At 36.8% G+C, this 25662-nt stretch overlaps 3 protein-coding genes across 4 annotated transcripts in view; 2 read left to right on the top strand and 1 right to left on the bottom strand.

Annotated features, from left to right (window-relative positions):
* LOC306985598 (uncharacterized protein) overlaps positions 1–25198 on the top strand; it is an 83603-nt gene extending 58405 nt beyond the window's left edge. The window contains exons 5-18 of one of the 2 annotated variants that reach the window (XM_079588027.1): positions 10875–10935; positions 11027–11124; positions 12198–12255; positions 12465–12540; positions 13533–13861; positions 17768–17914; positions 18798–18857; positions 19888–19923; positions 20246–20437; positions 21157–21195; positions 22088–22210; positions 22314–22397; positions 23937–24149; positions 24967–25198. In XM_079588027.1, coding sequence (XP_079444153.1) covers positions 12217–12255; positions 12465–12540; positions 13533–13861; positions 17768–17914; positions 18798–18857; positions 19888–19923; positions 20246–20437; positions 21157–21195; positions 22088–22210; positions 22314–22397; positions 23937–24149; positions 24967–25032 — 1404 coding nt within the window. In that variant the 5' untranslated portion in view covers positions 10875–10935; positions 11027–11124; positions 12198–12216 and the 3' untranslated portion in view covers positions 25033–25198. Of the gene's footprint in view, positions 1–6063; positions 6704–10874; positions 11125–12197; positions 12256–12464; positions 12541–13532; positions 13862–17767; positions 17915–18797; positions 18858–19887; positions 19924–20245; positions 20438–21156; positions 21196–22087; positions 22211–22313; positions 22398–23936; positions 24150–24966 lie in introns of those variants that run through there. The other variant, XM_079588028.1, reaches the window with a different exon arrangement.
* Positions 2731–6685, bottom strand: pfdn4 (prefoldin subunit 4). Its single transcript, XM_079588029.1, has 4 exons — positions 6621–6685; positions 5935–6042; positions 5449–5589; positions 2731–4893 (listed from the first exon to the last, which is right to left on the bottom strand). The coding sequence occupies exons 1-4, from the start codon at positions 6645–6647 to the stop codon at positions 4762–4764; spliced, it is 408 nt and encodes a 135-aa protein (XP_079444155.1). The 5' UTR covers positions 6648–6685; the 3' UTR covers positions 2731–4761.
* On the top strand, positions 14117–16116 carry bcas1 (brain enriched myelin associated protein 1; the record flags this gene model as incomplete). Its single annotated transcript, XM_079588808.1, has 2 exons — positions 14117–14131; positions 14799–16116. 2 exons carry the CDS (start codon positions 14117–14119, stop codon positions 16035–16037), a joined length of 1254 nt encoding a protein of 417 aa, XP_079444934.1. The 3' UTR covers positions 16038–16116.
* Positions 25199–25662: the final 464 nt, after the last annotated feature.

The following is a 25662-nucleotide window of genomic DNA, read 5'->3' as shown; positions in this document are numbered from 1 at the left end:
ATCTCTGGAACCTCCACGTGTGGCTCCTGGACGGGACGAGGCAGGTTTGAGTACCCTACCACCAGCGGTGGTGGCTACCATCACTTCCGCTAGAGCGTCGTCCACTAGACATGCCTACGCGTTGAAGTGGAACCTCTTCGTCTCTTGGTGCTCTTCTCACTCAGAAGACCCCAGATCATGCCCGATCAGTGTCGTGCTTTCCTTCCTGCAGGATGGGTTGGAGCGAAGGCTGTCTCCCTCCACCCTGAAAGTATATGTTGCCGCTATCGCCGCACATCACGACGCAGTTGATGGTAAGTCCGTGGGAAAGCACGACCTGGTCATCAGGTTCCTGAGAGGAGCGAGGAGACTACAGCCTCCTCGCCCTCCTCTCGTTCCCTCTTGGGACCTCTCAGTGGTACTAACTGCCCTGCAGAGTGCTCCCTTTGAGCCTCTGCAATCAGTGGAGCTTAAGTTCCTGTCAATTAAGACAGCGCTCCTGGTTGCTCTGGCCTCCATCAAGAGGGTAGGGGACCTGCACGCATTTTCTGTAGACGAAGCGTGCCTGGAATTCGGGCCGGCCTTTTCTCACGTGATCCTGAGACCCCGGCCTGGATATGTGCCCAAGGTTCCCACCACTCCCTTCCGGGACCAGGTGGTGAACCTGCAAGCGCTGCCCCTGGAGGAGGCAGACCCAGCCTTGGCATTGCTCTGTCCAGTACGCGCCCTCCGTGCTTACGTAGACAGAACGCAATGTTTCAGGACCTCAGACCAGCTCTTTGTCTGTTATGGTGGGAAGCTGAAGGGAAGGGCTCTCTCCAAGCAAAGGTTGTCTCACTGGATAGTGGACGCCATTGCTTTGGCTTACCAGCAGCAAGGTCGACCGTGCCCCCTTGGTGTGACGGCCCACTCCACCCGGAGTGTGGCCTCCTCTTGGGCTCTAGCGCATGGCGCCTCGCTAACAGACATCTGCAGAGCTGCAGGCTGGGCGACACCCAACACATTCGCCAGATTCTACAATCTCCGAGTGGAGCCAGTGTCCTCCCGAGTACTCGCTTCAACCAGCCGGTGCTAGGACCCGCTCAGGTGTCTTCGCTTGCTCGCCATTCCACTCCACGGACTGGATACGTGCGATATTCTCCTCAGGTGAGCCTGATAAGCCCTGAGTTCCTCCAGCGCTGTTGACGTCAACGCCAGAGTTATGCCTCCGGCAGCTTTCGCGTTGGCTAGGTGCCACCATGTGCATGGTTCCCCCGCTGGGCGACCCCCACGTGTGTATTTCCACTGTAAGCCTCCTTCGAGCATGTGTCTTCCCTTGGCAAGCCAGTCTGCCACCCCTGGGGTTGAAATACTCCACCCTACGGGCTGGACACCCCAGTGTTATCCGTATGCACCCCCCTCCGGGTCATATGTGTTTTCTTAAGTCCCCCCCCTTCGGGCGGGCACTGATTGCATATTTCCACTGTGATATGCTTCCCAGTGTACCTTGGTATTCCTGTGTTAAGTAGGAGTCCTTCGTCCGTGCTAGTCTCACGACAGGGAGCTCAGACTTACGCAGGGCACTGGAAGACAGCCGAGGTGGCGTGATTGGACTGGGAACCCCATTCGTCGTCATTTCGACGTAACTCGAAGTGACTACGAAAGGGAACGTCTCGGTTACGGATGTAACCCTCGTTCCCTGAGTAGGGAACGGAGACGTTACGTCTTCCTGCCACTTCCGCTGTACCGCTGGAACAGCCTGAGTTCAGCTTGGCTCCTTCAGCGAAGAAACATATCTGCATGTTGCCGGCTCACTTCCTTATATACCCACACTGTGGGGCGGAGTTACGCTATGCAAATTCAGCAGACCCATGGCATTTGCTTGCCATTGGCTCGTTTTATTAATATTCGAAGAGGATAGGCTTCTAAGCGAACCCCATTCGTCGTCATTTCGACGTAACGTCTCCGTTCCCTACTCAGGGAACGAGGGTTACATCCGTAACCGAGACGTTCTCCTCCCATGGGCGGCACAGCATACCATGCGTTTACCATCTGTTTCGTAGGCAATAACACTGCGCGGTGATCAAAATGTATAAACAAGACACGTTTTCCGCAGCTTGTTAGAATGAGAGATTCAATCAGAAATCTTGATTTGGTGGTGGTGACCTTTCGATGCAACCCCCATCTGATGTGAACATCGGGGAGAAGTGTCTAAAGTAATGCGCCTGGAATGAAATTACTTGAGAAACAGAGACTCCTAGTGGAAAGATTGTGGATGTGCATTGCAAACCATAGATCATCATATCTTGCAGCAGAATTTGAAATAAGTCCCAATGATTCTCTAAAAGTCACGTTTGCCATTTAATGGCACAACTGATGGGGCCATTCAGATGTGGATCCCTAAAGCAGTCGAGTCACCTTATGGTTTTCCCAAACCTGTACGAGTATGTTGAACACAAAAGAAGATATTTTGAAGAATGTCAGTAACCAAACAGTTGATGGACCCCATTGACTTCCATAGTAGGAAAAGAAAAATACTATGGAAGTCAATGGGGTCCATTAGCTGTTTGGTTACTGACATTCTTCAAAATATCTTCTTTTGTGTTCAACAGAAGAAAGAAACTCGTACAGGTTTGGGACAAGTATGTGTTGACAGAAGTTTCATTTTCATCCCTTTAACAACATCAATAAAGTATAGAGAACCAAACATACAAAAAACAAAGTGCACACTTTTAAATTTAGGTTTACGACAGGAGTCAAGTATTCAGTTTTGGATTTTAATGTGTCCAACATGATTTGTGCAATCAAACAAATTTCACCTGGTAGCCTGCACCCTTAAAAATAATTTAAAAAAAATAAAAAATCTTAGTGTGTAGAACATTTTAATAATCTGAACCTTGTGTGCAGTGGAAGGCATCCATGGATGTTAAAGGTTCTTCATGAAACCAGAATATCATGCAGACTAATAAAAAGCAACCAACTGGCATGGTAACTTATAAAGCATAGCAACATCATAGCAATGTCATGACAACCATCTACAAAACACTAGCATTGGATAAGCACCACTCACATTTGTATAAAACAAAATATAGCTCATATCTATAAAAAAGGAAGATACACAAAAAGCGCAAAGAAAAATCTAGTTGCACAAATATCTCTTGAGTTAAGCAGGGTTGATTTAACTGTGAAAAGCTCATGCGGTGTAAATTACAATCACTGAGACTCACAACAGCTCAGTGTCTGGCAGCTACAGTGTTCACTGAGACTAACACATAAATAACAAGCACTTAAAAGACATGATGCAAGAGAGAAAGTATGCAAGAGAGAAAGAAAGAAAGAAAGAAAGAAAGGACATGAATGAAGAAAGGGGTAGAAGGAAAAAAAATGAAGGAAGCAGTGATGGAAGAAGGGAAGAAAAAATAAGAAGGAAAATTAAGGGGGAAAAGCAACAACAAATGAGTAAAAATGAATGAAGGGAGAGCAGAAAACAAAGGAATGTTTGAACAAAGAAACAAGAAAATGGAAATGAAGGAAGAAAGAAAGAAAGAAAGAAAAAAGGAAGGAGGGAAACAAGAAAAGGAAGAAAGAAAAGGAAGAGAGTACAAGAATGAAGAAAGGGAAGGAAGGAAAAAATTATATTAAGGAAAATAGGAAGCAATGCAGACAGGAGGAAAGAAGGGAGAGCAGAAAAAGGAAACAAGAAAATTATGGAAATGAAGAAAGAAAATGAAGAGAATGAAGGAGGGAGGAAAAACAAGAAAAGGAAGGAAATGAAGGATGAAAAAGAAGGAAATATAGCAGAAAGGAGAAATGAAGGAACGCAATGAGGGAAGAATGAAGGGGATTAAGAAATAAGAAAGGAAAGGAAGGGAAAAAAAAGAGATATGAAGGAAGGAAGGGAAAAAAGCAGCCAATAAGGTAAAAAGGAAGCAATACAGAAAGGAGGAAGGAATGAAGGGAGAGCAGGAAATGAAGGAATACAGAAACAAGAAAATCAAGGGGTAGAAAATTAAGAAAGAATGAAAGGAGGAAAGGAAGACAGTACAGGAAGAAAGGGCATGCATGAAGAAAGGGGAGGAAGAAGGAAGCACATGAAAGAAAGATGAGAAAGAATGAAATAGAGAAAAAAGGAATGTAATAAGGAAGGAAGAAGAGGCTGTGTGTGAAATACGAGTGTGATTGCACTGAATGCAGAATGAGAGTGAGCTGGACAGAGGAACTGGTCATTGAGATCTGGATTCTCCAGGGTTCGGCCAGCAAAGACTCCAACTCCATTTATGAATGTGATATTATATTACCAGGGTCAGGCCACACTCGCTTTAATTAGACCAGTACAATCACTCCATCTCCAGCAGATGAAGAAATCACAACAGCTGCACACTCACTTGTTCTGGGCCATGGAGTCACGGTTTACTCGATCATCACGCAATTAGAGTCTGTCTGTCTCACTATGTGCATTTATGAGCTGAAACGTGAAGGATTAGAACCAGCTCAAAACTTTCACCACTATGCTAGGTCTATTCAATCCTGCCAATAATAAGCATCCACTGAAAAATGAAACTGAAAGAAACAAATGTAAATGTTTTGCTTTTTTTATTATTATTATTTTTACATCAGCGCCTCTTACCCAGCCTCAAAACCAGCTGCATGCAATAGCTCAGATAATACACTCAACATAACAACATGTGAAATGCAACAAACATCAGCAGAGTAAACAGGGCGAGAACGTGTTGTGTAGAGTAGAAATGTCATATCCTGTTGGAGACCGAGAGTCTGTGAGGTCAAGTCCACATGCTTGAGGTTTCAGCTCTCTTCTGCCTCTAGATTGATGTTGTTTCCAAACTTGGCGTACAATTGAATCTTCAAATCTCCAAGGACCACCTGTATGGATGACACACGACCCTCCAGAGCTTTGATCTCATCCTGCAGAGCTTCCTGTGGACACCACAATATCAGTATGGAAACGTTGAGCTAAAAACAGGATTCAAATTGAACACTCGGCGATGGCAAGCAAGAAACGCAAGTAAGATTGGTTTTGCAAAGCAATAAAATATCTTCTAACATCAACTGTAACAACTCTGAAAAATGTATCTTGTCAGTTTTTTTGAAATCATCGGTTCTCCAAAAACATGAAGATTCTCCACCAATTTGTAGGTTGTTTTGTACTCGATTTGATGCAAGTATGCTAGGGAAAACATCTAGATAATATGAAAATACTGAAAATAAAGCTTAACAGTTTCATGAGCAGTAGACCTGCAGTAACCACAGCAAGAACCTGAGGTTAAGTCCTGATTCAAAGACACAATTCTTGTAGTTCATGGAATCGACTCTCATGAGATTTGAACCTATAACCTTTCCATTCCAGATCTTTATTCACTATACTATAGTCTACAGACCAGAATGTGTACGGCTGACTCGCTCTGTGGGACACATATGAACACACACGGCTTGAGTAAAGGCTCATGGGTTGGTATGGTACGGTCATGTCACCTTTGCTGCCTCCAGCATTTCCTGCGTCTCTTCTTGAGAGTGACTGATGAACACGTCTCCGATCTGATACGGGATCAGCATAGCATCGTCCTCACACATCATGAGGTCTTCACTGGCATCCTCTAAATTCTGTAAGGATTTCTACAAAAAAAGGTAAAAAGATAAGCATATACCTGAAAAAATGCAGTCTAAAATGTATAAGAATTAATGCCGTCAAATTGGTTAATTGTATCTTAACATAAAAGTTTGTGTTTGCATAATGTTTGTGTATATTATATTTATATATATTATATACGTGTGTGTGCACTGTGCATGTCTCTGTATGTGTGCGTGTATATATATATATATATATATATATATATATATATATATTATACACACACACACACTCATACATGTATGTATACAGTATATATACACACAAACTTTTATGTTAGATGCGATTAATAAATTTAGCAGCACTAATCAAAATCAAAGTATATTTACCTTTTTGGCCTCGATTTCATCTTTCAATTCAGACATCCGATTTGTATTTCTGGCAAACTTGTTTATCTTTTGCTGGTCTTCAAATGTTACATTGACATCTTCAGCTGCCTGTTATGATTCAAGCCATGTTTGTAATCAAAACTGTGTATTATTAATCACATTTATTCCACTATAAACAAAACCGTTAGCTCTTTATATTAAAATATACTTGTAAAAAGCACAAAATGTAAACACATGACGTGACATTAATGACATTACACTTGATGTAAAATCTATTTTGTAAAAAGCAGTCGGCAATTAATTCCACGTCACATAAAACAGTAGCTTGGTGTGTGTACGATTCAATGCATTTCTATCTAGGAATATCTATATTTTCAAATAAAGATGATAGTAAAGCTGTAACTTTAGCATACAGTGTCATAAACAGATATTGACTTTATATGACCTAAAGAATGGCATATGAGCTAAAAGAAAATGTACAGCAGAACGATGAACGTAAACTTAAATATTAAGAATCAACGTCAATGCCAGACAATCATGAATAATGTGACGTTAGCCATTTAGCAGATGAAAAAAATATACTCTTCAGCGTCCCACAACGAACTGTTTCGTGTACTGTTTTAGATATGTATGCATCACTAACACGTCGTAAATCTGAACAGAAAGCAGTTTATGTGAACACATACCACTCCTTTCTTCATGGTGGCTGCCATCTTTGAACCGGAAGCGGACTGCGTGCACGCGCGTGGACGGCGGCGGAATGGAGCACGTGGGTATTCATGAATTTATTGTGTGCTCGGTGTTTCTGTTGCAGTTTCAAAAATACTGGCGCTTTCCCACTGCATGGTACGGCTCGGCTCGGTACGGTACGGCTCACTGACAGAGGGAGCATGAAAGATAATGTTTGACTGTAATAACTGACTTAAACGAAATGCAAAACTCAATGAGTTTTCTTTAAATCATCCATTGCTTCTTTGTGGACGAGATTTTCAGAACTCGACTTACAACTTATAGACAGTAGGACAATAGCCTAGTAGATTTCCACACAGACATAAAATACTTTATGATGATTTGATTTTAAAGTAAAATTTTAAAAAGTTACTTTTATGCCCCAGGTTTTTTTTATTTATTTAATGTACCTTTTATCCACCTTTGTTGGCCTTCTAGATTTAGTCATATCCAAGAAACAGCAACAAAATCCATCATAAAAATATGAAATAGCCTATCACAATTTAAAAAAGTTTAATAACCTGTCAAAGAGTTTTTTTACTGTGTGAAAATGGTGTTCCCTCAGTGTTTCATAACTGAGAACTCAAATTAAAGCTGTTATTTCCATCCTTACCAACAGTCTTGCCCCTAAAAACTTTTATCAAACGTTGTTGTTGGCTGATAGGCTACTTGTTCACTTTCTAAAAATCCACCGGGCCAAAAGTGGCATATAGTGGCTGAAACCTTTATACTCACATTCAGCTTGACCATTCTCATAAGAATCCAACATTGTAACTTACATGCTTATATTTTTTTGCTCATGTTGTGTTTTTCAGTCATTTTAAAATGGATGACTATTTATTTATGTATTTTGGGATTTCCTATATGCTTTTACCCAATGCATTTCCCGAAACAATTCAATCTTTGCATTGCTAAGCAGAAAAACTGAACTTCAAAGGATCTCAGAATATCTTCTGTTGTGTTTTTAAGAAATGATGACAGAATTTTTTATTTTTGGGTGAACTTTCAGCTTCAGAATAAGGATGTGGTCGAGTGTCCAATGTTTGAGTGGTAACCAAGTAAAACAGTCAAGCTGTTGAATACTTAGTTAACATAATGACACAACCAGACTGAACAAACTCACAGTGGTTGCTAGTGCTTCTTGAAGCTCCTTGAACATCCTTTTTGTAAACAGTGTTACGCCCAAAGACAAATATTGAGATAATAATCCCCCCCCCCTTTTTTCCCAACCTATCATTACTATTCGTTTATGATTCTTTTTAATTGCTATAATTAGAGTATCAATGACCACCAATGTATAATTCGGTGACAAATATGATAAATCCATTGCATTCTGTGCGTGTCGCAAGAATTCCTTTCATGGTGGCAGATCAAGTTCACAGTGACCACAAAGGAATTTGCTTTTCGCCCCCGGTGTGTACATTTACAATGTGACTCTGTATCCATGAACGGCGCTTACATGACAAAATCTCACTCTGCGGATCTACTCCTTTGTTCGTTGTCATGCTTTCTGTTGAATAGGAAAACATATTAGTGTTTTGTTTGACATTTATTTCATGAGATGTTAAATGGTTTACAGTGCACTTTGGCAAAGCGATAGGATTCCTCAGCTCAAACAACCACATGTGAATCAAATAGTTGCATTTACAGACAGGGGAATGGAGAATGAATAAAACGGCCTGACTCGGCCCGTACGTGGGAGACAATCAGCATATACTGAATTATGCTTGTGCAATGAAAAGAATTAATATTATGTCGAGAAAAATATCTTAAATGTCAAGTAGATTGTTAATTTATGATAAAACACTCTAGAAAAAGGGTGTGCCAAGAATATAAGTATGGGGGATCATATTACTGAATTAATACTGTAAACTTGATATTTGTTTTCAAAAATAGTATTTTCTTCATGTCAATTGGTATTCCTGTTAATATTACATTATTACAAATTAGGTCTGTTAATAATCAAATTATTATTTGCTGGAAGTCAAAAGTTTGGAATAATTAAGATTTTTGTCTTAATAATTTTAGATTTTTTTTATGTTTTTGAAAGTCTCTTATTCTCACCAGGGCAGTATTTATTTGATCAAAAGTACAGTTAAAGCCATGATTGTGAAATAGGCTATTAAAATGTTATGTATATTTTGAAATGTGCTCAAAAAGTGCTCAATATATAATTTATTATCATCAACGTTGAAAACAGTTTTTGCTGCTTAATATTTTTGTGGAAACCGTGACACATTTTTTTCCTGGGTTCTTTGATGAATAAAAGTTCAAAAGAAACAGTATTTATTTGAAATCTTTTGTAACATTATAAATATATTTACTCTCACTTGAATCAATTTAATCCATCCTTGTTTTTCTTAGCCCAAACTTATAAATGGTAGTGCATTACAGTTTCCACAAAAATATGAAGCAGCACAACATTAATAACAATAAATGTTTATTGATCATCAAATCATCATATTAGAATGATTTCTGAAGGATCATGTGACACTGAAGACTGGAGTAATGATGCTGAAAATTCAGCTTTGATCACAGGAATAAATTACATTTTACAATATATTAAAATCAAAAACAGTTCTTTAAGATTGTAATAATATTTCACAATATTACTTTTTTTTCGTCTTTGTGAGCAGAAAAGATATCTTTCAAAACATCTTAATTATTCCAAACGTTTGACCACCAGATACTGATTAATTAAATGAAGTGCAATGCATCCCATATCGACATTTGCTGAATATTTGCCTTAGAAATCAAAATATACAGTTTCATTAAACATAAGCCACAGTCCACAGAAATCCATTGTACAAATGTTAAGGATTTAGATGGTACTTCACTTTATAATTTATTTTACAGTCTGGAGCAAATCCAGGGTTCATCAGTACATCAAAAAATAATCTCTGTATGTTTGATGACGAGCTTAAATTGAGCAGTTTAACAGACTGTAAAGATCAGATAATCCAATCAATAAAATAATCCAATCAATAAACCTGCAACGAAGTCCAGAAGTTTGAGACCCCTTTGAAAATCTAAGGTTTCAGATCTACTATAAACTTTAAAATACAGGAGGTTTTGAGATTTTTCAAATAAAGAAGAAATATTTCAAATGGTCAAATGTTCTTGCTTGAAGCACAAAATGCTCTTTGAAACATCAAGCTGGAGAAACACGATCATCACACAGTTCTGCTGTCATTCAAGCAAACGGGGGAAGATGACTAATGTTTTCTGGCATAATTTACTCACCCTCAAGTTGTTCCAAACCTGTATGAGTTTCTTTTTTTTCTGTTGAACACATAACAAGATATTTTGGAGAATGTTAGTGACCTGATGGTTTCTGCTCCACATAGACTTCCATAGTATTTTTTATTTCCCATTCTATGGAATTCAATGGTGTCCATCAACTCTTTGGTTACCCATATTCTTCAAAATATCTAGTTTGGTTGAACTATCCCTTTAGTATTATTTTTAAGTCAACACACACCACCTTTCAAATGTCTCTTATGCTCACCAATGCTGCATTTATTTGATCGTGAATACAGTAAAAATTGTGAAACTTTATTACAATTTAAAACAGTTGTTTTAAATTTTAATGTGTTTCAAAACGTAATTTATTCCTGAATTTTCTGCATCATTACTCCAATCTTCAGTGTCACATGATCCTTCAGAAATCATTCTAATATGATGATTTGCTGCTCAAGAAACATTTCTGATTATTATCAATGTTGAAAACAGTTGTGCTGCTTCATATTTTGCATCATATTATTAACATTCTTTAAAAAAATTAATAATAAGCATGCTGACTCAAACTTTTGAACTTTTGGTCATGCAAGTAATATTTTATGAAAAATCTGCACCAAAATATTTTTAATTGTAGCCTCTGTCATTATTCACGCCGTAACTCTTTCAATGAAGTGTTTGTCATGTTTCTTTAATGTATTCTGCCAGTGAGGGATCATTAAATAAATAAAGGCTTATGTTGGTAAGCTTGGCATCATGTACTCTGTACTCAAGCCCTGGATGACAGTCATACTGCGCAAATAAACTTTTGCATTATATCCTCTTCACACATCCTGTTTGGGGACAACCACACCTACAAAACAGACTGTTCTCAGATCAGCTCGACACTCTCTCTGGGTAACTTCTTTGAATGAGTGGATGATATTGTCTTGATGTCTTATCATTGACGTGTGATAATCCTGTCACTTTTTTAGGTGGAAAAGCTCATTGGCGAGAAACAAAAGGACATGATGCTGAGTTCATCAGTGCTAATAGGTTCACAGGCCATGTCTCATCCACAGTGTTTTAAGGTAATGAGTTTTGAGCCCCACCCTCTTTTAGGACAGGTATATGTGTACACACACAGGCTTGACAGATAGCAGACTGCTGGTGATTACTTTAATCGAGGTTTGGAAACTGTACAGAGACTCTAATTGTCAGTTTGGACCACAAGACAGTGGAAAGGTAAATACAAATATTTTCAGTATGTTCAATTGTATTTTTAAGTTATTTAATTATTAGAAGTAGTATTTGATATTTCGTTATCATCCCTTTTTGGGATTGAACCTACAACCTTCTCAAAGACAAGTCAGAAGCTACTCCACCCTGCAGCGATCTAGGTTTCCTATTGCACTGCAATGAAAAGAAAAAGTTTTTTAGTCTTGTTTTCAACACTGTAAAAAAAAAAAGTTGGATTAACTTAAAAAAGCAAGTTACCTTGTTGCCTTAAAATTTTGAGTTCGTTGTAATTAAATTTTTTAGTTAATACAATGAAGAAGAATGGTTTAATAAACAGAAACTCAAAATAGTATGCTATCTTCACACATTAGTTATCGAAGTTGATTTGACAAAAGATCATGAAAATATTTTTTTACAGTGTACAAATATGTTTAAATCAAGTAGCATTTAGTTACTCAAAATATAAAGTTTTGTTTTCTGAAAAATTAAGTGTTTCGTTTATGCTTTAAAAAATATCTGCCCATCGGGTAAGAAAAATAAACTTAATTTAAAAGTAAAATAATTATTTTTGGCAGACATTTTCTTGTTTTAAGCTTAAAGTCACCTAATTTTGATAAATCTTTTTGGTAACACTTTATTTTAAGGTGACATAGTTAAACGGTGCATACTTACTATAGTAATAACAGTAACTTATGCATAATTACAAGTACTAAACCAAACCCTAACCCTAACTCTACAGTAAGTTAGTTAATTCATATTTCCCAGTACTTATTTAAGTAAGTACAATGTAACGTCACCTTAAAATAAAGTGTTACCCCTTTAGAATACAACACTTAGAATAGGAAATCATTGTAATTTTGCTTTTTAAGGAATTGCATTTTGATCTAGGAATGTTTAGATATTTGAACTGAAAACAAGACAAAAACTCATTTCTTTGCAGTGTGGGATTTTTAGTCGTCATCTGATTGAATTCAGCCCACGTAACAGACTTGGAACAATTATATTGTGGGTATTTTCCTCATATTAATATGCAATAACTATGTGCTTTGCATATTTTCAATGTCAATGCTGATATTCAGTTGCTGACTCGAAGCGAAGATGGGGAATGAGCAATCAACTCAGAAAAAACGGCAGAAGGTAAATTAAATTTTTGTGAGTTGTTGACATATAACATTGTTTTATTATTTATTACCTTATCTTATCTTTTCAATATCAATAGTTTTATGTTAAGTGTATATACAAGCATTTCCAGCATTTGAAGTACTCTTGTAAGCACCTCTACATATTTAAACCGAGGCACAATGGTTCAAACAACAACATATGAAACTAAACCATGTCATTACCAGACAAATACTGATATAAAAGTGAAGAATGGAGAACTGAATGGACATGCAGTGCCGACTCCAGATGGAACTGAACTTGGTATGTATACGATATACTGCACATTTATTTTGTTTATGTCGCTAAACGTATCGGTAACACTTAACAATATTTCATTTATTAATAGTGAACTGCATTAGTTAACATGAACTAACAATGAACAATACTTTTACAGCATTTATTAATCTTAGTTATTGTCAATCTCAACATTTTCTAATACGTTTTTTAAAATCAAAAGTTGTATCTGTTAACATCAGTTAATGCACTTTGAACGAATATGATTTTTTATTTTTTTATAAACTAACATAAACAAGGTTAATAAATGCTGTAAATATATATTGCTCATTGTTACAGTTCATGGTAACTAATGCATTAGCTAATGTAAACAAATTAGACCCTAGAAAGTGTTACCAATGTATCTCCCCGCATATTGTCTCAAAGTAAAGATCTGCCAGAGTAACTGCAAGCTAAACTTGCAGGCGTTTACATTGTTTGGATTAACTCAGCAAGTCAACCCACATCCGAGAACATGTCACAAAGCTCTGTATAAACTGAGGGTGTTGTAGTCAGATGCATGTGGATAAAGCAATGTTTAATTTGCGTTTTGTGTGCATTGCTAGTTTGTAGTTGCTAACACTTTCACAAAGCCTTCATAAAAGGGAAGTGCACTCACAAGTACATTTTCCAGGCTTACTAGATGTGAGTGATATATATCCCATAGAATGTTAGAAAGTAGTAAAAATAGAAAGATGCTCAATGCTTGTAGAAATAAGGCCAGAAACACTTTGCTCAAGTATGCAAACGCAGATGCATGTGCACAGTCTTGTTGAATATGCTTGTGTAACTTTGGCGGGACTAGATAGAGTTACCTTCAAATGTCAGGACCATTAAACTAGATATAAATAAGGCCTAAGCCATAAGAACTGGGTGTGTATTATGATTTATTATTAGTCAAATTGATAACTAAAGGCAGCATAGATATTATGTGTCCTTGTGCATTGCATACATCATTTCTTTCATTTACTTTTGTCTAGTGGCTAGCAAAGCAGCAGCAGTGGAGCAAAAGAGTGAACCCCCACCAGTGACCATCACAAATGAACCAAAGCCAGCAAAAAAAGAGGAGGTAGACAGCTGCAAACTCAACGGACCCGCTCATGTGGAAAAAGCCCCTGAGCAAAAAACCACAGTCGCAAAAGATGCAGAACCGGCCAAAACAGTCCCAAAGCCCAGTGAAGATGAGGTGACCAACTTCTTTGGTAAAATGTTCAAAAAGAAGAGTGAACCTGTGAAACCTGCATTAGAAAGCAACGATTTAGTTGACGCCCAGGTCACAGCGGTGGATCTGAAACTTGACTTGCAGACTGTAAGTAGAAGTTTCAATGTTGTTCATTTATTATTTTACTAATTCAGTGTAATTTCTCCTTTTTCTAAATTTTCCCAGCCACTTGATTTCTCTGGTAGCCTCGTCCACAGTGAAACATGGTTGTATTTTAAACGTAAAATATGAATGGTTCTCTATGATTTGTCACATTGCACCGCATTTTTGCTATTAGTTTGGACAGAAAAATTAATTGGGTCACACTTTAGTTTAGGGTCCAATTCTCATTATTAACTAACTATGACTACGATTAAAGTTAGGAAGTTAGTTGTTAAGTTTAGGTATTTGCTAGGATTGAGGGATGTAGTATATTGTCATGCAGAATAAGGCATTAATATGTTTTATAAGTAGTAATAAGTAGCCTAGTAATATCCTAGTAATTTGCTACACTGTAAAAAAAAATTATGTTGGTTTAACTTAAAAAAATTAAGTTGCCTTAAAAATTTGAGTTCATTGAAATTACATTTTTTAGTTCATACAATGGATATTGGTTTAATCAACAGAAGCTCATATATACAAATATTGGATGTTATCTGAACCACATTCATTTTCTAAGTTGATTTGACAAAATAAAAAAAGTTGTTAGAACAAATCATGAAAATACGTTTTTTACAGTTGGACCCTAAACTAAAGTGTTGACATTATTTGACATCGGAAAATATACTATGTAGGATGTAAAAAAAAAAAAAAGCTTGAAAAAAGCAGATTCATCATAAAACAAAAGAATGATTTAGTTCTTAGAACACGTTGCTACACTCTAAAAAATGCTGAGTTGTTTCATGCATTAAATTGTGCTTTATCGTGGTTATTTTTTGATGGATGCCTGAATTGTTCTGCCGAGCATTTACCGGGGAACAACTAATCCTAGTGCCAAAAACCCAGTGCATTCTGATTCACATTTACCAATTTCTCGTTCCAAAAGGATAAAGTCTTCATTAATTCAGACCAAAAGGAGATTCTTGAGGAAGTTGCGGAGAAGCTCAAATTTCAATTGGTCAACGTTATTCCCGCGCAACCCAAAAGCCCAAGCTCATTGACAAAGAACATCTTGAAGGAGTCATCAAGCACAAATGTTGAAGACGTCACATGCTTGGAGGTCCTACCAGATCTACACACTAAACAAGAACCAGTAGCGGTTGCTGAAGAACCACTAAGTGAAGAACCATTTACAAGACAAGCCAGTGAGATACATGTAGGACATCTGAGATCTGAAGAACCACCAACGGCTGATGCTAAGGTTCCAGAAGATGAAGAACCTAAGACTGTGGATGCTGAACAGGCCTTGTTAGAAGACCAGGAACTTCTTCAAATTGTTGAAAGCATAATATCAGATGAAAGGGAACAATTAGCATGTGAGAACGTCCCAATGTGTGAAGCTACCAAACATCTGATTGATGAACCTATTTCCAAAAAACTGATGAAAGTAGCTGATGAAGCTGATGGTTTTATTGCACAAAGTACGTCTTCAGTTGTAAATTTAGCAGTTGATACTGTCGAGGTGGTGTCTCCTGTTGAGGAACCAGTCATTGGAACTGAGGAGCCATTAATTACTGAAGAAATTGTGGATACTGTTGAGGAAATCTTGGAGATTACTCAGGAACAAGAAACGGTGAGCCAATCAGAAGAACTTCCAAAGCACGATTTTAAGGAGACATTGGTCGTTGCAGAGGAGCCATTAACAACATCCGTGGAGCCAGCGCTGGTTGCTGAAGAAGAAATTCCTCCTGGTTCTTTCGAATTAATCTTAGCTGCTAACTCAAAGGCATCTGCAGATGAGGAGAGTTGGGTGATTATTGAGGAACCAGCTCGACCCCTGAACGTTTCTGCCCATAGTGGACGTTCAGCGCTCAGAAGTAAAAGTAATTCAGCAGAATCCACTCACATTCTTTCCCAACTCAAGTCTGTTTGCATTAGGGCTTTAGAAGATTCTTCCTATAAGCCGCTCAGTGTAGATGTATGTGCTCATGAAAGCATTATTCACATCACAATTGAGGTTTGCCCGGATGAGTTCACATGTCTCAATAAGGTCAGTTACGACAAACAATGTTCTTTCAACGAGAAAGGCACTGCATGGACAAACTCACCGCATGCGATTCACTCAAAGTGTAAACCTACTAGCTCCTGTCCTCAAGATGCTTGTCATCGATTAACACAAAATTAACTACCAGAATTGTTCATGAAAGTGTCGTCGAAACTTACTACATCAAAAAATGTGTACAAAATAAAAGTTTGTTAGCATGTTGGATTATTGTGTTGTCTCTATTTAAACTACCAATCATAATTTTAAAATAATGTTTTATTTGTTTCTAAAAGAAGTCTCTTATGCTCACCAAGGCTGCATTTATTTGATTTAAAAATACTGTAAAATTGCGAAATATATATATTTTTCCAGCATCATCATGATCAGGGTCGCATGATCCTTCAGAAATCATTCTAATATGCTGATTTGCTGTTCAATTATGATTGGTGCTCAGTTATTAATAATGGTTCTTATATTATCAATGTTGAATATTTTTGTGGAAACCGTGAGCATATTAGAATGATTTCTGAAGGATCATGTGACACTGAAAACAGTTACTTTAAATTGTAATAATACAATCCACAATATTACTGTTTTTACGTTTTTTTATTTCAAAAACACAAAACAAAAATTCTTAATAATTAATGTTTGTTCAGCAAAACCGAATTTTCAGCATCATTCTTCAGTCACGTGATCCTTCAAAAATCATTCTAATATGCTCACGGTTTCCACAAAATTATTAAGCATTGATAATAATAATAAGAACCATTATTAAAGTCCGCGTGAACCGGAAGTTGCAACCGACTTTATCTCAGTGTTGTGACGTATTTCCGAGAGAAACGGAATACTAAATGAGGAAAAATAGTGGGCGTGGCTTTTTTTCCCAACTAGCACCTGATTGGATCTAGAAAAGTAGGCGTTTCATTCAGCCTGTCTACTGTCAGTTGGAGGGGCGTGGTTACGGATGTTAAGCAGACACCAAAACCGTCAAACCTACGTCATCAGGGAAGGTCCTCCAATGCAGAGGGGAGGGGCTTTTTCAGATTTGATTAAAGATTACGAAGCCAAAAACATTTTTTTTGTGTGGATTGACTTGCATGGATGAATTGTTCACCACAAAACGATCAATTTAGGCAAACAAAGTAAATATGGTCAATTTTGATATCATGTGGACTTTAATAACTGAACCCCAATAATAATTGAGCAGCAAATCACCATATTAGAATGATTTCTGAAGGATCATGATGCTGAAAATTCAGCTTTGCATCACAGGAAAAAGTGACATTTTAAAATTATCATCATATTAAATATTACTGTTTTACTATATTTTTGATCAAATATATGCAGCCATGGTGAGCAGAAGATACTTCTTTCAGAAACATCCAAAAAAATCGTAATTATTTGTGAAAAATTGATCGGTAGTGTAACTGTCTCAGACATAGTAAGTCTTTGTTTAGTCTTTTTCTTGTGTGGTTTCCATTTGCATGAAATTCAAATAACATCTAGTAACTAATGAAGACCTACTGTAACTGTACACCAGTCATCATGTGTAGTTATGTCTGTAATATGTTCAACATTTAGTTCTCTAAAAGTGATTGTCTGTAAAATATAACAAGCCAAACACACACTATAATTTAAACATGGTACATTTTACTGTAATATAAAGCACGCAGACTTTAAGTCCAGCACATTGCTGAATATCAATGAGTGAGGGGGGGAAACAGGCGTTAATAATAGGATGATTGTTGCTGCTGACTCGAGTAGGCAGAGGCATGGATGGAATTGTGCCTCTATTTCAATGCATCTATTGCACATCAGCTGTAAGGGTTGTAACACATTTCCAAGGGCTAATTCTCTGGATTTGTCTATAGGATCCAGTGGCCATAAAGACCAGCACAGAGCCGGAGCCGGAGGGTGAAACTCTCGAACCCAGTCCTGTGGAAGTCGCAGAAGAAAACAATCCGCCAGAGGACATTAAAGCAGCAGAAAAGTCAGTTATGAACTTTTTCAAAACATTTGTAAGTACAAATTTTAATCGCTTTAATTATTTTGCTTATGCTTTAATTATATAAAGTTTCGGAGTCTCTTTCAAATTACATTTACATGTATGCATTCAACATATACTTTTATCCAAAAGGGGTTTCAGTGCATTAAAGAGATTATTTATTTATTTATTTTATTTTATTTATTTATTTTCTGGAGGGAATTAAACTCATGACCCCTGGTGTTTCAAGTGCATTGTTCTTTCAATTGAGCTATGAAAATCATTTTTTAAGAAATATTACTGAGAAATATGAGTGTGCAGTGTTTATATATAATATATAACTTAGAGAGAAGAACAGGAAGGTGTGTATTTCTATAACTGACTGCTATGCAACAATCTAGACTTGCTGTACTAGACTACAATGATGCATTTTTACTCCATCATTGTGGTATGTGTTACACTGCATCTTTAATCTGTTAAACTATCCTTGGCACTCTTCTAAATCAAGCCTTTGGACATGTCAGACTGTGTCAGCCTTTTGTTTGCTGTATAATGTGAGCTCACAAGGGAGGCCTGTGCGTTTGGAGTTGTGATAAAGCACGGGTAGGCCTACGCCATCTCCAGAGGACAAAGGCTGACTCAATATGAGAAGCATGTTCAGAACGGCCCCTGCCAGGGAGCTCTTTGTGTGCCCGTGGCAAAGCGAGCCCGTCTAAACTGCGTCTGAGTTTGACAGACAGGCATTATCCTTGCAAACGATACATTTTTGATATCTCAATCTTCATCTCCGTGCAGATGAGTAGGCCCGTCCTTCCGACATGGAGTACCTGAAGGAGCGATATATGCTTAAACATGCCGCTCTGTCACTTTTTCACAGTCACTCTAATGTTTCCTTGTCTCCATTCTCTTTTCTGCAGGTCAGTCCGACCAAAACAAGCAAAGAAGCCAAAGCCACTCCTGATGCTTCAAAAGAACAGGTAATAAAACCCTGACTGTCACAACACTACTCACTCATATTCATGAGATCATTTAATATTTAGTGAGGTCAAATCGATTAATCGTGATTAATCTCATCTAACATAAAGGTTTGTGTTTATAATAAGTGTGTACATATCCATCCATCCATCAGTCCATCTATCCGTCCATCTATCTATCCATCCATCTATCCGTCCATCTATCTATCCATCCATCTATCCATCCATCTATCTATCTATCCATCCATCCATCAGTCCATCCATCAGTCCATCTATCTATCTATCTATCTATCTATCTATCTATCTATCTATCTATCTATCTATCTATCTATCTATCTATCTATCTATCTATCTATCTATCTATCTATCTATCTATCTATCTATCTATCTATCTATCTATCTGTCAATCTATCTGTCAATCTATCTGTATATATATATATATATATATATATGTATGTGTGTGTGTGTGTGTGTATCTATCTGTGTGTGTATCTGTCTATCTGTCTATCTATCTATCTATCTATCTATCTATCTATCTATCTGTCTATCTATCTGTATACTGTATATATGTATGTGTGTGTATTTATCTATCTATCTATACATCTATCTATCCATCCATATATATATATATATATATATATATATGTGAGTATATGCACACACACGCACGCACACACACACACACACACACACACACACACACACACACACACACACACACACACACAAACACAAACGTTTATGTTAGATGTAATTAATCGTGATGAATCCATTTGAAAGTCCTTATTATATTATATTATATATTTTTAATTATTAAAATTATTTATGAATTCACTTATTCATGTAGTTGTTGTTCCAATCTGGCAATCTACAGTATTTGTATACTTTCTGTTTAAGATTGTTTTCAGTTATTATTGTAGAGCTGAAAATTTTTAAATTGATACCCTAAATTGTGTTTATAAATGTATTTGTTAATAAATAAAATAAATAAATATGTACACATAAATGAATTCTTCATGAATTTATTCCTCAGTCACAGAAAGAGACTCCACCAGCACCGTCAACAAATGTGAGCCACATAATATTATCAGCATTATAACATTATGAATATAAATGTGAGCCTTATAATGTTTCACCATTTTGTGCTATTATTATAATCATATTTTATTGAGCTATAATAAGCTATACAATTACACGACACGAAACCTGCTTTAAAGATAGATAGATAGATAGATAGATAGATAGATAGATAGATAGATAGATAGATAGATAGATAGATAGATAGATAGATAGATAGATAGATAGATGGAAGGATGAATGGTGAATGGATGGAAATGTATACCATCTGCTGTTTTGTGCTTGAAATAAAACCAATTGCACTCCTTTGTAAGGTACAGGAAACCCCCAAGGCTCCTCCTCCTCCTCCTCCTCCCCCAGCTCCACCTAAGATGGAGAGTAAAGCAGAGCCGGTGGTGAAGAAAGAGGAAACGTCTGCAACAAAAGCAGCGGCTGCAACAAAAGCAGAGGGCTCTGCCAAGACCAAAACTAAAGACAGTTCATTCAGCAAACTCTTCCGTCCAAAGGTAAGCCCAAACTGGCAGGTGACAATAAACCACATAAATAAAGCCTTACTCTTTTTTGGTTCAGGGGTGAGACTTAGACTCTTATTATACTTTAAATATAGCTTATGTGGCACACCATAACTGAGTAATGTGAATTTGAGGTGTTGCTAGGCAAGGTGGTGTCAAAAGTTCAGGCGGCGACCACCAGTGGAGCCAGTGCTAAGACATCAAGAGTGGTAAATGTCAACTAGCACAGGCTATTCTGATATTAACAGAACTGACCCCATTTGTTTATCATAACTCAAGACATGCAAATTAATCCAATGGAGCTACTATTATTTTGCCCTTTGTGTGAGAGAGCTATAATATGTAATATTCAAAGGTATAAAATATCTTTGAAATGTTTTCACACATGGGCATAATACATTATGCCATTCAATTAGCGGATTGAAAATAATGAATGAGTCAGTGAGCGTCCATTATGGTGACATCATGTTGACAGCAGCCATTACCTCATGTCACAACAGTCGGCCAACTAAACCATGTGCTTTGGGTTCCACTGCTCTCCATTCCTCCACTTCATACTTACATCGGATTTATTCAGCGACTTGAGGCTCATGTAAAGGCTTTCTGTAACCAGTGACTCAGTATTTGTCCTTGCTAGAATAAACGGGCAGTGTAAAGTGCCTTAGGAATTGTAGATTACTGCAAAATTAATGCTAATATTTGCTTGCCTGCAGCCTGTTGTGGTTGAAGAGAAAAAGCCGGTTGAGGTACAGGTAAATACCTGGTGGTGGGACGGTCTTCCTAAATAAAATCAGTCATCTACTATTTACCTACCTACATTTACATACTTGGCACTTTCTGTAAACTGGGTATGAAACGGTGTCGCGTTACTACTATCATGTTCTTCTGAAAGAGAATACATGTTAGTATTATTAAACCTAGAATTATTATGTTAACCGGTTTCCAACTTATAAAAAATGAAAAGTGGCAAAGTTTTGACAGAAACTATTAAATTAATCAAATTAATTTACACAAATTAATTTTCAATAAATATTTTATCGTATTCATCAAGATGATGAAAATGATAAATTATTGTAAATAAATTATATACGTGTGTGTGTGTGTGTTACATTTTTTCTTTAGTTTATGGGAAATATAAGTTAATCAATATCTATAACATTTGGTCTGAAATCTTGGAATTTTATTTAGGTTTAAATATATTTGTGTGTGTGTGTGTGTGTGTGTGTGTGCGTGCGTGCGTGCGTGCGCGTGTGTACTCTCATATATACATACATATATAAAAATAAATAAATAAATCTAAACCTAAATAAAATTCCAAGATTATATATATTATTATATAAATATATATTATTTAATTCTCAAATATTTTACATGAAGTCTGCAACCATGTTAACAAAACTTACGACATGTCTGCATACATTTACATATAAAGAAACATTTCTTGACTGTTTTATACCCTCATTTTGGAAAGTGCCACAAGAAAACGGGCTCAGACGTATAAATGCAGCAGTCATCAGTTAAGCTCGATGTTTTCTGTTTTAACCTCTCCACTGATGATTCACACAATCAATTGACCACCTTCTTGATTCCCCACACTGTTCTTCCGTGTGCTGTTATAACACTACTCTTCCTCTGAAACATCAGGTAGACGCATCTAAGAGCAGCACCCTCGAGGCTTCTGCCAAACCTGAAGAGCCTCCAGCGCCAAAACCAGAAGAAAAGAAACCAGAGAAAAAATCCTCTTTTGGAAACATGTTCAAACCCAAGGTAAACTCCAGATGAATTAAAGTCCGGCTACACGTGTGAGTGTATCAGATTGTGTTTCTGCATTGGAGCACTGCATGCAATAACAGGTTTGTGTGAATTTGAGGTACTGCTAGGCCAAGTGAACACTAGGATCCAGGCAGCCGCGTCCAGCGCTGCCGCCAGCATCTCCCTCATGTCTGCTAGATCGGTAAATGGCACGATACGGTGGCCATTCTTGCATTAACCAAACTGATTGATTTTGTTGCATTGCTCAACCTTACATGTGTGTTTGTGTTTGTGTTGTCTGTGTCTGTTCCCTGGCACTACAAGTTTAATTGATTTTTACAGGGGGGAAAACACATATATAAAGGCCGATCACACCAAGAGCGATAACTAACTATAACGATAACTATATTAGCGTCCACTCGAGAGGACGCTGCAGTTTATGTGTTCTGTCGCTTTAAATGTTCAAGCTCTAAAAGCAGGATGGATTCTGATTGGCTGTCAATGTTTTTATCGTTCATCAGCTGGGAAAAAAGTTATTCAAACAATATTATTTCTCTCTGTCGTTATACTTGTGGTGTGAACTCTGCTAATCTTTTATATTTATATCTTTGTTGTTATTGTTATAAATGTTGTCTTTGGTGTGAACAGGCCTTTAGCGGCACAGTTATTAATCAAGTTAATATTTAAGCAATGTAATATATCCTGTATAGACTGTTTTCTGAGTAATTCATTTCTACTAAAGTTCTTTACTCTCATATGATCTTTCTTTCTTTCTCTCTTTATTTTTCTTTCTTTCTATCTGATAGTATATTTGAAGTATAGATATGGATTGCATTGGTTGATTTATTTGATCATCCAAAAAAATCATATATATTTCACTTATTTGCATTAGTATAGTTAATATTATATATGTACATTTAAGTATACATATATCTAAATAATTACATGATTAAACAATTTATATATATATATATTAATTTAAAAAAAGTAAGTTTATTAATAAATGTTTGGGGTGGTATTTTTGTTTTAGAATGAGAAGCCTCTCATTCTCATCAAAACTATTAATTTGATCAGAAATACAGCAAAAATTGTAATATTGTAAAATATTATTACAATTTAAAATAACTTAAATCATTCTAATATGCTGATTTGATGCTCAAGAAACATTTCTTGGTAACACTTTACAATAAGATTTCATTTGTTATTAGTTAACTACATTAGTTAACACGAACTAATGCTGAACAATACTTCTAAAGCATTTATTAATATTAGTTAATGTTAATTTCAACATTTACTAATACATTATTGAAATCAAAAGTTGTATCTATTAACGGACCTGAGCTAACATAAACTAACATTGAACAGTTGCATTTGTATTAACTAACATTTAACAAAGATGAATAAATACTGTAACAAATGTATTGTTAGTTTATATTAGTTTTTGCATTAACTAACGTTAACTAAATGGACCTTACTGTAAAGTGTTCCCCATTTCTCATTATCAGTCGTGCTGATTTTTGTGGAAACCGTCATACTTTTTTTTTTTAGGATTCTTTGATGAATTTAAAGTGTTTACTTGAAATAGAAATCATTTGTAACATTATAAACTTTTGATCAATTAACAAAAATATAAATTTCTTTAAAAAAATATATATATATATATTGACCCCAAACTATTGAGCAAGAGTGTAAAATATAAATGATAATGTGCATCTCATTAACCACCATTCCTTTCTATCAGCCCAAGGCACCAGAGGCCAAGAAGGAGACTCCAGCTCCTCCTGCTGTGGCAGAAGCTCCAGCCGTGAAGGCCAAAGAGGAGCCCAAACCTGCCGTCCCAGCACCACAAACGGCCCCGGACAACAGATCCATCGGAAGCACAGATAACTCCTCGCCCAACATGCCTCGAAAGCTGGAGAAGAGGAATTCCCTCCAGCTGTTCTTCAAAAACCTGGTTAAGTAACAGCACAGAGATGACCGAGGGCTAGGGAGTGGACCGAGGACGAGTGTGTCCATCTAGTTTAACTGTTCAGTTGCATGTAGTTCGCCAGTTAAATGCCGAGAAGTGTTTTATAATTCTCTCCGGCGTCTAACCGTTCTGATTATTTTGGTATTGTTTGCTGGCTGTTAATCTTAAAACATAAACAAGAATCAACTTTCACAGTGTATGACCACTAGATGGCCTCCATTACCAACATTTAGATGAATCAATTCCACATAAACATGAACTCTTATTTGTATTGCGCTTTAATACATGCTAATTAAAATGTAATAAATATTTTAAATGGTTTTTAAATATCATTCGATTAAATTGGGAACAAAACATGTGCATATGATATTTTATAATTGCATGAAATCTAATAATATTGCATGAAATCTCATAAATGTGTTATTCTAATCTTAGTTGCAATATTAGTTTTTTTTAGCCTCTTCATTAATTAAAATGAATTTGTGTTCATTATTATTATCCACGCTTATAGGCGCTTTCAAATGGGATGATACAAAAGTCTCAGACAAAAAGTGTGATGACGACTAAATAATCACGGCGTACACCGATAATAAAGCGTATCATTTCTCCATTGACTATCACTAAAAGAGACGTGTTGGAGCAAGATCCACTGTTGATACTCTAGCAAAATAAAACCGCAGTTGTCAGACAGGTTGCGAGGGGTTTTGCTTCAGGCGCCATTACGGACGAGCAGTAGAAAACAAAGACTTCCTTGCTAAGTCGGGATCACTAATGTTGCGTTATGCGTTGGTGTGTCTCACAGGGCCAAAAACGCCAGTCTGATGCCGGAGTGCAAACGGACCCCGTGGCGCCCGAGAAGTCCAAATAAAGCCCCGTCTTTCTTTTGATCGCTCATCTTTGTCAAAAACATTTGCCACCATGAATGCATATTTAATAGGCCCCAGTTTCGTTTATTTGGTTATGAGGTTTACTCTAAATCTGAAATGATGCCATGAAACATGCATTTAGTGAGAGCGGAAGAAAGTGAGATTCCCTGTTAAGCAAGTGCTACATGTGTTTTTGACTGGAGGGAGGAACTTCTATTGTTTTCCCACAGAGAGACGTGTGTGAGTTGCGTGATGTGGCATAAGATGGAAAAGTGAAAGTGAAAATGTAATCCTACATTTAATACAAACTCCCTTTTCTTTATTTTCTGTGCATGTTAAAATGTAACGGTATGTAAAAAAAAAAAAAAGTTGACTAACACTACTTACTCATCTTACGTTGCATTGCGCATTAAAACTTCAAAGCAAACATCATGCGAGTTTGCACATGAGAAGTATTTATTTATGTAATCACACACTATCTGATTGTAGAAACAACGACCCGTCGTCTGCTTAATTCAATCAGCGTTCTCACTGAAACCTACAATGAGTTAAAATGCTAAACTTCTGAATCGCTTTAGGCCCTGTCCCAAACGGCACACTTCATATGCACTACGGTCTAGTGGACGTACAAC

This window comes from Phoxinus phoxinus, assembly GCF_949152265.1.
Source record: "Phoxinus phoxinus genome assembly, chromosome: 18".
In the NCBI taxonomy this organism is placed as follows: domain Eukaryota; kingdom Metazoa; phylum Chordata; class Actinopteri; order Cypriniformes; family Leuciscidae; genus Phoxinus; species Phoxinus phoxinus.
The sequence above is the reverse complement of the archived record's forward strand: the minus strand, read 5'-3'. Positions and strand labels throughout refer to the sequence as shown.

Excerpts from the sequence above, each read along its gene's own strand:
- pfdn4 (XM_079588029.1), bottom strand. The coding sequence starts at position 6,647 with ATGGCAGCCACCATGAAGAAAGGAGTG. Across the intron at positions 6,043-6,620 it reads CCACCATGAAGAAAGGAGTG|GCAGCTGAAGATGTCAATGT; the intron begins GTATGTGTTCAC and ends GAATCATAACAG. Across the intron at positions 5,590-5,934 it reads ATGAAATCGAGGCCAAAAAG|AAATCCTTACAGAATTTAGA; the intron begins GTAAATATACTT and ends CTTTTTTTGTAG.